The sequence below is a fragment of the Alligator sinensis genome, unplaced genomic scaffold (assembly GCF_000455745.1).
Source record: "Alligator sinensis unplaced genomic scaffold, ASM45574v1 scaffold273_1, whole genome shotgun sequence".
Lineage (NCBI taxonomy): Eukaryota > Metazoa > Chordata > Crocodylia > Alligatoridae > Alligator > Alligator sinensis.
In genome coordinates this window covers 3,540,082-3,553,249 of record NW_005841943.1, presented here as the reverse complement: position 1 = coordinate 3,553,249, position 13,168 = coordinate 3,540,082, and the positions used below count along the sequence as shown (strand labels likewise).

Here is a 13,168-nt window from a genome sequence, read left to right as displayed (position 1 = left end):
CCCTACCCTGGGGGTCTTCAAGAGGAGGTTAGATAACCATCTAGCTGGGGTCATCTAGACCCAGCAGTCTTTCCTGCCTATGCAGGGGGTCGGACTCTGATCTATTGAGGTCCCTTCCAACCCTAACATCTATGAATCTATGCTTTCCCTGAGGTCTCTGGGATTTGCAGTCCAGAATCACAACAGCAGGATTCTGCAGGGTTGCTCATCACTTCCTCTTCGTGTGCACAGTCACAGCCAACAGTAAGTTTAGCAGAGTAGGGCAGCCCTGTGCTCAGGGGAAGTTGGGTTTAACCCTTCTCCCTGGCCCCAGACCCCAGCTGGGGTTTGCTGGGGAGGGCAGTCCCTGTCCTGCCTGCTCCCACACCCCACAATCCTTTTCTGCTGGAGCAGGCTACACAGTCCAGCCCAGGGCTGCAAAGCATGCTGGGATGCTTGGGGACTGTGATTTAACTTGAATCAGGAAGGGGTCTGGGACAGAAGTTTCTTAAACTGTTTTGACCCAAATCAGTTAAGCCTGATACTACATTCAACCAGGTTTATCTTAAACCAGTTTCAGCCATTTTGAAACTGGTTTATGTGCACTGAGCTCTTGTTCTGTTACAAGTTTAAACCAGTTTCTGATTACGTAAGCCAGTTTATGTGTAACTTCTGTCCCTAGCCCTGATTCAAAATGTTTCTACATTCATCACAGGCTGTACCAGTTTCTGGTGGGGACAGAATCCTGCAGTCTGGAGAAATGCAGACACTCTGCTGTTTCAGCAATTTATTATCCTCAAATCTGTCAAAAATACTGATCTTTAGTTATGTGCCATACTAGTGAGTCCTTTATACATATAGAAGTAGTGTTAGAAAGCATAATTAGTAAGATGCTTGTAGCTTGTGGACGAGACAGTAAATATAATCATAGGATTCTAACTTGCCAAATAGTAAAATTAAGTGTGAACAAATTGATTTAGAATTTTTGTTTGAATATTTCACTTTAGGTTTTTTTCAATATACCTATCACAGTGGTATGTAAGCCAGTTATATGTAACATTTCTTATGAATCAGTTGAATGTGAAAAAAAGAAAAGAAAATAATAATAAGCACAATAAAAATATTTAGCATAATACCTAGTAAGGGTTTGGAAACTCTTATCAGGAATGTCTTTTCACCACTGGATAAATTAATATTGAATATTCACAAAATATTCTTCAGTGTTTCAAGTAAAGTCAAGTTATTGGCATTGCCTACTTGCTGAGGAGTTGAATTTTACCCAGTAGTTTTAAGTAAAAAAGTAATTTAAAAAAATGGAAAAGAGAATAGCTAGGAAAATTATTTTAAATTGGAAGAAATGCTTTGGAAGAGTGAAAGACACAAGATGTGTACTGATTTAGGCTATAAAAGAGAAGGTTAAAGTATGATTTAATCTGCCCTTGAGGGCTCTGCAGTTTAATACTGAAAAGATCCCATAAGTAGAATTTGAGACTAAAGGCACAATTTTTTTAACAGAAACAAAATAGTTGTAGGAAATGGTTCCATTACTGGAAATTTTAAACTCAAGATTGGATATTTTCCCAGTTTTGAAAATACTTTAGTTTAGGGGTTCTCAGGAAGCTTTCCTTGCTTTCCTGAGCTGCTGGATGGCAGCAGCAGGGAGCCTGCACGCAGCAGCTGCTACTGCCATCCACCACTCTGTGCCGCCACACCCCGCTTCCCTGCACCACCGCGTGTACCCCCTGGGAAGTCCCCTTTGCAGCCCCCTTTTAACTTGCTTGTGATCCCTCAGGGGTTGCGACCCACAGTTTGAGAACCCCCGCTTTAGTTAAAACTATAATTCATGCAAGTCCTGTGCTCTGTATTATTCAGGAGGTCAGACTAAATGAATCACAATGGTCTCTTTTTTTGTTATAAGCCATGAATCTTTGAAGAAAGACCCGAACAAAACATTCAGAAGAAAATCTGAACCATTTCAGTTTCTTCACAGTCTCAGAAAATGGCATAGCTTAAGAGCAAGGATGTTGTAAAAAATCTGTGTAAAGCATAAGTTTTCACTCCAGTCTGTGTCGAGTCAAATGAATGAATGTCAGCCACTAACAACTAGATAGCAAAGCAACAAAAAAAAAAAGATTAAAACTGTGGGTCAGCGCAAGTATTAATTGCACCCCCAAGTCAATGTACTATATCACTACCAGACTCAAGATAAATTTATTAGCATGCTTTTCTGTCAACAGAAATAACATACAGTAAACTACATATATTTTTTAGCATTCACGGATCATAACAAAACTTTAGAATACTGCAGTTCTTATGTAGGCAAAGTTCCCAATGACTTCAGCATGTCTGTATGATGGTTGTTGTGGGTTCTGTTCTTTAATTTAGAGAATCTGAATTTGTAAACATTTAAGAAAGTATGTTGAAGAAGTAGTCTGCAGACCTACTGATTTTAAGGGAAAATTCATCCGTTAAAAATCCCTGGCTTTTATACAATCTTCTAGACACTGTTAGGAAAGTAGTGTGTAAAATGTTATCCTCCTAAATGAGGGTAATTATGATGGTGTTTGTGGGAGAGAGAGAAAGAGAATGTGTGAAGATAAACATTCTGGTCCACGGAGAATATAAATTGTGTGTTTTTTGGATTAAGGATGTGTTTCTTAACAGATGGATTAGAAAAATTGACGCTTCTGAATTTGAACAACAACAGGCTTAAATATCTTCCTCCAGAAATACACAGGTAATTTTGATTATGAAAGAGTTTCTCAAAGCTGTACAAATTATATTAATGTACAGTGTATTTGGTTTGGATGTATTATTTACCTCATCATCATTGTGGCAAACTACTACTTCTAATTGCTGGGGAAGTTTTATGACTTTTTACTATATAGCTGAGCAGCAAGAAATGAAATCCGTAATTTTTTGACTTGTTATTTTTTAAAGCACTGCACTATTTTCTTTTAATTTTTCTCTCTCACAGTCAGGTTGTCTTTTTGATACCTTTCTTGAAAGGGATGTGACATGAGGTCTTTTCATTCCTGTGGAAACACTTAAAGGTTGAGAACAACAGTTGTGATCCAGCTCTTAGAGTTAAAGAGCCAATCTTTTTAATGTTGTCTTTGAGTTTGTTGATGTTTGCATATTATCTTTTAATATATGCTGAACTAGAACATCTAAAATATTTACTTTGAGTACCACAGATGTAACTTTTGTTTTTTATGGAATGAACTGAGGTACAATAATAACATTTCTTTTTACAGTTTATCACAAAGTCCTTTTAGAACACATTTTTTCCCCCAAATATTTTGCAATGTAAAGTTGTAAACTTAATTGCAAAACTTGAATTTGTGAAATTAAAAATCATTATTGGTACTATGGCCGTGCCCTCTTGCTTTAGGTGATATAAAATGTATGGGGAAGCGAAAGCCCTTCTCTTGAAAAGGTTATTGCTCAGAAGATTCAACCTCTCTCATCTTCTTTCCCTTAACCCTACCCATGAGGGAAGGCACCAGAAGTGGTCTGTTACTGGTTTTAAAAAGCCATGGACAGGTGAGGGGCTAAAATCGTATTAATGCAGAAAATATTTGGAACAGGGTATCCACAATCCTTCCCCAGTTTAACTGTTATTACTCAGTAGTATTTGGATTTGTTTTGTGCCCTTTCTGAGGTGGCCACTTTGGCTGTGGACAGATGTGCATTTGTAGCGCTACAAAATATAGTGCTATTTATAGGGGGGTTCAGAGCTCCCTAACTAGAGCACTGCAAAGTTGCCATGAAGGCATGCTCTAACTAGGGGGCAGTAGGGATTTGCTCCTCTGCTCTGCCACCAGGGAAGAGCAACTCAACAGGCTGTCACTGATCAATGGGCACTGGTGCCTGCTGCTGTGGTGAGCAGAGCTGCAGTCCCCCAGTCCTAACTAGGCTCTGAGCTCTGTACTCTGGGATTCTGGTAGAGCAAGAGACCTAATGCATGGGTGGGCAAAATACGGCCTGCAGGCCAGATCTGGCCAGTGGAGTGATTTTGCCTGGCCTGCAGCGGGTCCCTTGGCCCCTATGCGTGGTGCTGGGGCACCCCCGCCCCATGCCAGCCCACAGCTTGTCCCTGGATGGTGACAGCAGCCTGCAGCCCCACTGGGTCAGTGTGGGGTGGAGCAGAGTGGTGCAGGGGAAGTGGCAGGAGCCCCAGTGAGGTTGCTGTGTCCAAGGCCAGAGCCAGGGGCCGATATCCATGGAGACCGTGGGCAGCTGGGCAGGATCTGCATCTGGGGCCGATGTTCATGGAAACCAGCCCTCAACCCTGGTCCCAGATGCAGTGCCCTCACCAGGGCTTCTGCCACTGCCCCTTCACTGCTCCACCCCACACTGAGCTGGCAGGGCTGTGGGCTGCTGCCACCCTGCAGGCATCCTGGGGTGAGCTGCAGGCTGGCACAGGGTAGGTGATCCCAGCATCGCTTGCCTCCCCTCGCCCCAGCCTGGTCCTGGCTGCTGCAAGTGGCAGGGTGTGAAGTCGCTGCTGGGTGCATCCTTCTTCCCTCAACTGCGTACTGCCAGGGGAGGGGAGGGAAGAGGGAGGCTAAGTTCCTCCTGAGCCTCCTCTGTGGGGCTCACAGCCCTCCTCTCCCCCTCATAGGTGCTGAAGCCCCCCAGTGAGGCGCAGCAGTGGCTTCCAGCTCTGCCCAACCCTGCGCTGTCACTGCTTCAAGATTCTGGTCTTGGTACCGGATACAACTCCAGGGAGCCTGTACACAGACAGGATGGGTGGAAAGCTGCGCCTGGTGCTGGGGCCAGGATCTTGGGCGCAGGGCTGGGGCAGGGCAGGGCAGGGCTGCAGTCCACTCTCTGCACACCTCTGGCTGTGGTACCCATGTCCGCTGCAGGGGTGTGCTGGCAGTGGATTGCATCTCTGGCCCTGCCCCGGCCGTGGCCCCACACTGTCACCACCTTGCAACACTTCCCTGTGATCCCAGCCTTGCCTGCCCCTCCTGCTCCTGAACACCACTGTCCAGGGCCCCATTCCACATAAGGAGTTTTAGTGAGTTGTTGCGTGGCGGGGTACTGGGTGCTGACCTGGCCCATGACAGCTCACCAAAATAACTTAAGTGGCCCAGGGCCCAAATAATTTTCCACCCTGGCTGTAACATTATATGCAACTATTCAGACATTATATATGGTGCTACAGGGTGCTACAAAGAATTCCTGTTTCATCAAATGTAGTACTACAGAGAATTCCTGTTTCATCCAGGAACGTTTCTGTAGGGATTTAGATCCTATTTTGAACATGTTTCCAAGACCTTTCATTTTCTTAATTTCATAACTTCACTACCCACTGCCTTCAGTAGCGCTTCCATTGCAGCCTGCACTGCTAGTAACTCGAGCCAGGAGGAGGTCCTCATTTGCATTCTGGAAAGGAAGGCAAAAGTACAGCAGACACTTCAAGAAAGCCAACGTGGCCAGGATGATTATGATGCCATCACTGTTGTTGGCTGCTAGGGGACCCCAGCAGAATGAGCAGCAGTGCAGGGCACAAAGCCAAGGAATTCCAGGTGTTGGTACAAGATGCCTAGGTTTGTGAGCTTCCACGTGGGTGTCGACCATACTATATGCTCTTTCTACAAAGAATTTAGAATGATCCTGGCAGGGGATGAGCCACAATAGAGTCATATTTCACGACGTATTGAATCACAGTTTATGGTTAATTCGGGATGTGACCCAGACAAGAAACACATTAGTAGTGCAGGCAGGCCTAAGGTCAAGGAAGTCCTGAAGAGTTAGGAACTTCACAGATTTTAGGAGCCCAAGCTGTCATTTTGGCTTTCTGAGGTGAGCTCAGAGAATCTTGAGTCCACAGATGCTGAGGCCATGTTAATGCAACCCCAGCCATCTGCTGTCCAAATATCTACCACCCCAAGTTCATTGACAGAGGATTCCTGTACACTGATGGGGGCAGTAAATGAGCATGGTTTGTATGGCAGTCTTTTCTGGTTCAAGTGGCTCTTTTAGGCATCCCCACCCCGATCCTTTCTACTTGCAGAGTGGTTGGCTGGTGTAGATTGCACATGGAGTCATCTTTGCCCCATTTAGAAATTGTGTCCAAGGACTCAGCAGGTAGTGTACTAACTCAGCTCTTACATTTCTGGGGAACATGGAAGTTTCCTTAGTTCCAGAATAGGGCCTCTGTTCCTATCCAGAAATGCTTTGGAGGAAGAAGCCCTCCTTCCCTTTAATTAGTCAAGATGTTCTGACCTGAAAGTTTAACTTCTCTTTTCCATAGTTGGATAAAGGTGCTTTTTTCTTAGTGACATTCTAAATTATTTTCAGTGCATTTTGAACAGAAAAATAAGCATATCAAAATTGTCTTAGCAGCATTGAGGAAAATGAAAAAGCTCCAGTACATTCAGCAAGAGCAAAAAAAAAAAATTAGAATGAACAAATTTGGAATGGTAACTTTTACCAGCATTTGCAGTCACCAGCTATTCTCATCTGCTGTGCCTGTTACACCTCTCATCCCTGACTGTTATTTTGCTGATTTCCATGTTGAGTATGGCCCAAGATATTTTCCTTTTGGAAAAATATTAAGATCTACTTCAGAACAAACTATTTAAAAATAAACATTATTTCATTCTTGCATTTTCATTTGATTTTCATTTCTCCCCATTTATTTGCATTTTCTGACCCTGAAATGTAGGACCAAATCTGTTCTGTCTATAAGCCATCTACATGCAATCCTATTATATATGTAATATTTGGAATTCAGAAGGCATTTCCTGTCTGCTTTAAATGGCTCCAAAAAATACCCACACACAGCCAAATCCTTTGTTTTGAGAGTCTGTAATAAAAGCAGTCAGACAAGTTATGATTAATTGCTATTTACATATCATATGAATACTTTATAATAGACTTAAATCCCTTAACAATTGCCCACCATATGTTTCATATAAATATATTTAAACAGGTATGTCATGAAAAATAGAACACATCCCTGTATAGGAAATTTTTCAATAAAAGTTGCAATTGTTCCCTGTACTGCAAGTTATATCAAGTCTGTACAACAAAATACTTTATTCATTTTACAGGTTAGAAAATCTGGAATACATGAGTTTAAATAATAATCAGATAGGAAGTATTCCCAAAGAGCTATGTTCCCTGGAAAAGCTTTCTGAACTCCATCTGTCCTACAACTGTCTTATCATGGTACCTGAAGAGATTGGATACATGACAAACCTCAGGATGCTGTGCTTGTCAAGAAACCAGATAGAGGTTCTTCCAGATGTGAGTAATCCTGCGCTAACATACTTTCTCTTTCAATTAATGTGCATATTTTAATAAAACATTTGAATAACAAATTTTTAATGGTGTGTGTTTTCAGATGTACCTTAACAATGTATGCCTACAATCACTAAAACTCGTTTGATAATTTCACTCTCAAAGATGTTTATTTAAATACTGTTTTCTTGAGGCTATTTGGAAAATAGAAATTTAAAACTAATTTATTAATCCTTGCAAATAGGAACAAAGCCTAAAATGGACAAGTAGGGGCCCACATTTTCTAAGCACAGGCACCTATCCTGTCTGTCTTTAGGTATGGCAACATAAACAATTTACCACAAGGCAGGCTAGGACATAAATTTGCTGCATATTAGCTACTTGATGGTAGCTATCGATGTGCACAGTCTTATCCTGTAGTACATGTGAGATGTCCCATTTTTTGAAGCAAGATAAGTTACCTCACTTTACTTATGGGTTCAGACTATCCACATGGCTAGTTACTGCAGAGTAATTAACACCCTGTAAATACATACCCTAATTTATCATATGATGACTCCATGTAGCCATAACATTTTTGCTTTGCAAGTGCTGGCAAAGTTGGTAAGTTACGTTCATGCCATGTGTATGTATTGATTTAATTTTTGTGAATATAGAGACTGAGAGGCCATTTATGAAAACTTTCTTTCTGTTAATTTAGAAAATCAAGCAAGAGATCTGTACTTAAAAACCTGTTAACTAGTATCCTGACTTTCAGGAGTCCTGAGCAATCAGAAATTTCACTGAAAGTTAAGGGAAACTGCAGGTAGTTAGTGCCCTGGGAAATATTATTTTTAAATTTCTCTTATACTATAAGTAAAGGTTTGAGATAATTTTATGAAATAAAATTCAGTAACATCACTAATTGTGAATCTTTACTTGATGTCTGAACAAATAAAGAACTGGAAGCAACTAATGTAAGTTCATTTTATTAATTATTCTGAGAAATGCTGGACATGAAATAAATAATGTCAGCTTTCTTAAAATATGGGTCCTTTAACGAAATGTATCATAGCTGTGTTGCTTCAGGAAGGATTTGGCATAAATAAATGAAGTTTAAAATACTTTTGTAGTCTGTTTTATCATCAAAACTTTCTACCTCTTTTAATGGCCAAATATACAACAACATTTCCTCAGTCAAAATTAGAAGCCTTGGTTTGCCTTGGTGAAGCCTAAAATAAACATCTAAAATGTGTTATATATCTTATCTTAAAACTCTTGAGCTCTTGCATATTCCAGTTAGCTTTTAGGGAGAAGGAAGAGCCTCTAGTTTTTATTCTGAATCAGGTTCCTTGCTTTGAGACTTTTTTTTTTGTGACACTGCTGCTTTGCTGTCTGATATGCAGATGCATAAGTGCTGGCATAGTTAGGAAGTATGTATTTATACCGTGTGCAGACGTACAAAGCCCCGGACCTTTGGAAAATTTGACCTTAAATGAGGACCCATTGAGAAATTTTATCTTACCTTTAGTTTAGTGGTGTGTAGCTTTTATTTGTGTTCCTTTTTAGCTAGAAGTAAAGATAAAGGAGAAATATATCATTCTAAACTAATCAGAAGAAAAAAAGTTATATTTCTTCTATGACTATAAGTGAATGGTCTTCAACTTCAGATCTTAGGAGTATGGCATACATACTATTGCGACCAAGCCTGATTTGTACAGCTTTTGTAGTAGGCTATTCTGATTGAGGCTTGTTCTGTTGCTTGTTCTGTGGGTGCTCAGCAGTATGTACATCAAGGAGAAGAAAATAAGGTTTTGAACATGCAAAGTTTATATTTGATGCTTTATTTTGTTTACTGTGGGTTTTTTTATTTGTATATTACCTTAATTGTACTGACTTTTGCAGGTAACAAAACAAAATGAATCTATGAAGCCTGCTATAATAGAAAATGTTGAAAAAAGGCTGTTAATACCATTATATCTTGGCAGCTGCTTGTAACTACTATTTAATTTAGCAATGAAAAAACTTGGAAAAAATAACAGCATAAACTAAAATCTTATGTATCTTTCTATCCCATGTTCCACCAGAAATAAGAAATGGTAATTGAGTGAGATTGGGAGATAGGGCCTATTGGTAATTTTAGAGATTCAGGCTCTCCATTTAAAAGTTGTTGTTTACTGGACAAAGGAGCCTAAGAAATGTGGATTTACAGACTATCTGGATCCCTTTGTAGTGAAAGAAAGAGGCTGTGACTGAGAAGAGGAGGTATTGGATGTATCTACACATACGCTTCACTGCGGAATTGACTAATTGGCTCCATAGTAAAATATCAAAATCTACACATGTGCCAGTATTAGGGTGCAGTAAATTAGTTAACTCTGCTGTAGGACAGTACTGTCAGAGACAGTGCTGTCCTACAACAGAGTAATTACTGTGCTGAAATGCATGTTTAGACGGTGACAGGGGCTTGCTGGGGCACAAGCACGAGGGATGCCTGCTGTCTAGCCCTGCACTTCAGCACCTTTGTTCACAGTGCTGTGGTCCTAGGCGCATGTGTAGATATTGCACCATAACTAATTCATAATAAGGTGAAGGATTGGGAGATAGAGGTCCTTGGAAATTTTGAAAAATAACTCAGGATTGATTCTTTTAGTGTTAACAGCAATGACAACTTTGAGAGGCAAGGATTTCTTATGGTAATATTTTTTTTATTGGACTAACTATATATTTTGGATGAAGATAGATAAGCTTTCAAATGCAAGATATTCTTCATCCGGTCTCATTTAAAAGCTTGTCTAACTTTATCTCAGTTACATAGTTGGTTTGATAAAAGCTATCGCCCTAAGAAATGCTTGCTTCTTGCATAATTTCGAGACCATCTTGGCTGCAACATTACTCTTACGCTATCTTCTTTCTAATTCATTTTGAGTTTTCCTCTTTTTTTTTTTCTTATTTTAATCAGATAACTCAGGCTTTCTTCATCAACCTTATCACTGATTGATACCTCTGATATGACAGTCTTATCTATGAGGAATTTAACTTATTGGTCTTCCCCCCCCCCTTTTTTACCAAATTGTTTTCTACCCATTTACTCCTAGGGGCTTTGTAAACTGAGGAAACTAAGAATTCTAGATGTAGCGGGAAACAGAATTCGGGTGTTTCCAACAGCAGTAAGTATTATTTTCCTATAATTTGTTCACTAACAAAATTTTCCTAGTGCAATTCTTAGATTAAATGCATAGGCAATATATGCAACTTGCAAAAATTGATACCATGAATGTTACAGAGCAGTGAGTAAAAAGAAAATAAATATGTAGAGTTGCATAGAAATCCAACAGCATCGAACTGGAGATAGCAAAGTTATGTAAACTAGTATTTATGTGTTGTAAATATTCCATTCAAGGTACCAAAAGTAACATAGCCAATCTGGTTGATCAAAATGTGCGAGTCAAAGTTGTCAGTGTCCTTCCAGTTGCTGAAGAATTTTTGTCTCTAAAAGACACATATTTGAGCACAATTTTACCAGTGTGCACACTGTTATGATTGGAGTATTATACAAATCATGGCCATTCTTTTGAGTAAATTTAGTACTACATGTAAACCACTGATCATGAGGGAAGAGGAAGAAGAATCCATTGCTAGAGTCGAAAGGAAATTACACCACACTCAAATGGCATAATTTGTAATTTAATCTTTGTCTTTTTGTTTTCAGTATCCGCTGATAAATACATTTTAACTTGATATACCAATAAACTGTGTGTTTCTGGAGTGCATTCTCTGTTTTGGACCAGGTGGCAGTCTTTTACTGTTCACTTTTATCAATGTTCTGGGTCATGTCCTTTTTAACAGCTTGGCTATTTTGAGTCACTACTGAGACTGGGGACTGAAATTCTTTTGCTTCAACTACTGTAACTTTTCAGTTCCTTTGGATTTGCTGTTTCTGTCATTTAAATTATTCATGTGATAGGTCCCTGTTTCCCAGACTGAAGAATATCTCTTGCTCAGTACCGCCCCAATTCTTTGTATCTTCTATTGCTTGTTACTATGTTGTGTTAAAACAAGTAGAAATAAGGACATTTTGGGGGGAAAAAATTGGTATAACTTTTTGAAGTGGTGTGTTTAGTTTTGATTATAAACGTGCATTAATAGCAGTAATCAACTGAGGGCACCACTGCGTTGCTTTTTTTTTCCCTCAGAGGCTGCAATTACCTTTTTGCAGCCCTTTATGGATGTGAAACAGCAGGGAAGTTTGTCTGAAACATTCTTATATAGGACAAAACAAGAAGGGTTGAGCTTATTAAATTTGGTCCTAAACCTGGAACCTATTCATTTGTATCAGTCTGGACTCATATAGATAGGCCTGTTGATGTGTTGAATCAGGACAACTTTATTTGGCATCAAGGCCAAAAGAATATATAACATTATAATAGTTCTAATTATAAGGACTGATTTTATTCTCACAACATCATCGTGGCTTTCTCAGTTGCCTTGTTGAGTTATGTGGAAAATTATCCAAAATTCATCTTCTAATCTGAAGTTGAAAACTGGCAAAAATTAAAACATCTACTTTCTATTTAATGATCAGTAATTAATGACACAGACTGCCGACAGTTACTTATTATAGAATATACAGTTTATTGAATGCATATATGTATTACTTTAATATTGTCCCTAAACAGGGCAGAGTTGGAGCCTTGGCAAATAATGGGAATGTGGTTTTTGGCATTGCAGCCTGCACTCCTCCATGTCTATCCAGCTTTTGCTGTCAAGAGATAGTGGGTTGATGCCATGGTCCAACTTCCATTGGTGTGACTTGTGCTAGTAGGGATCACTCCCTGTGTATTGGGTAGTGCATAGGTGTAGTTATGCCCAACTGCTGTGCAGAGGAGGAAGCTGTGCATGACATGAATTCTGGTTGATAGTTTAGAATTATGAAAATGCTATATTGCTTCTGTGAGTATGTACCTCACCTTGCTGATATGACAGTAGTGGCTTGTTAATGGTGGTCTGTTGCCGTGGAAAGTGTGTAGAGCAGGGGTCGGCAACCCCCGGCACGTGTGCCATGCGTGGCATACGAGGTCATTTTCCTCGGCACGCGTTGGGCCTGGGGAGGCAGCAGCTGTTTGCAGCCTCCTGGCTGCAGCCGGCCCCAGCTCTGGGTAGCTGCTGCCAGCTGGGAGCCTGGGCTGCTCCCAGCAGGCAGCTTGGATGCTGCAAGCCCTGCTGGGAGCAGCCCAGGCTCCGTGACTATCAGCAGCTACCCAGAGCCCAGGCGGGCTGCAGCCAGGAGGCTACAAACAGCTGCTGCCCTCTCACCCCAGCCCTGGCCCCGGCCCCAGCTGTCTCCTGGCCCCAGGCTCCAGGAAAGCAGCAGGTGCCAACACTACACCCAATGGGGCCGGGGCCGGGGAGGCAGCAGCAGTTTGTAGCCTCCCGACTGCAGTGAGCCCTGGCTCTGGGTAGCTGCTGATAGTCACGTAGCCTGGGCTGCTCCCATGGAAGCCCTGCTGCAAGCAGCCCGGCTCCATAGCTATCAGCAACTACCCAGAACTTGGGTCAGCTGCAACCATCTGCTGTCTCTCAGCCCCAGATCTGGGCCCTGGACTCCAGGTGGGGAGGAGCAGCTGCCCATACCGGCAGTGCTCTCTGCTGTGCTGCCCTCGCCGATTCTGCAAAGCAGTGTTGGAACCTGGAACGGCAGGGCACAGCAGTGGGGCAGAAAGCTGCCTGCTTCCTGCTGCCCTGCCACACTTCCCGTGCAGGCAGGGACAGCAGTGAGGGGTACAATTCTGCGCTGCTGCCCACTCTGCTCCCGTGCACAAAGGGGAAGTGTGCTCAGCGTGGAGCATTGTCAGTATGTGCTACGTCCCTGGATCCCGGGGCTGGGCCTGAGGCTGGGGGTGGGGTGGAGAGGCAGCAGATGTTTGCAGCTAGCCCAGGTTTTGTGTAG

The 13,168-nt window shown here is 41.5% G+C and overlaps 1 protein-coding gene across 2 annotated transcripts in view; it reads left to right on the top strand.

Moving 5' to 3' along the window:
• LRRC69 (leucine rich repeat containing 69) overlaps nt 1–13,168 on the top strand; it is a 61,917-nt gene that overhangs the window by 10,932 nt on the left and 37,817 nt on the right. For both annotated transcript variants that reach the window (XM_025199419.1, XM_014518216.2), the window contains exons 3-5: nt 2,644–2,716; nt 7,050–7,245; nt 10,317–10,388. In XM_025199419.1, coding sequence (XP_025055204.1) covers nt 2,644–2,716; nt 7,050–7,245; nt 10,317–10,388 — 341 coding nt within the window. The remainder of the gene's footprint in view (nt 1–2,643; nt 2,717–7,049; nt 7,246–10,316; nt 10,389–13,168) is intronic.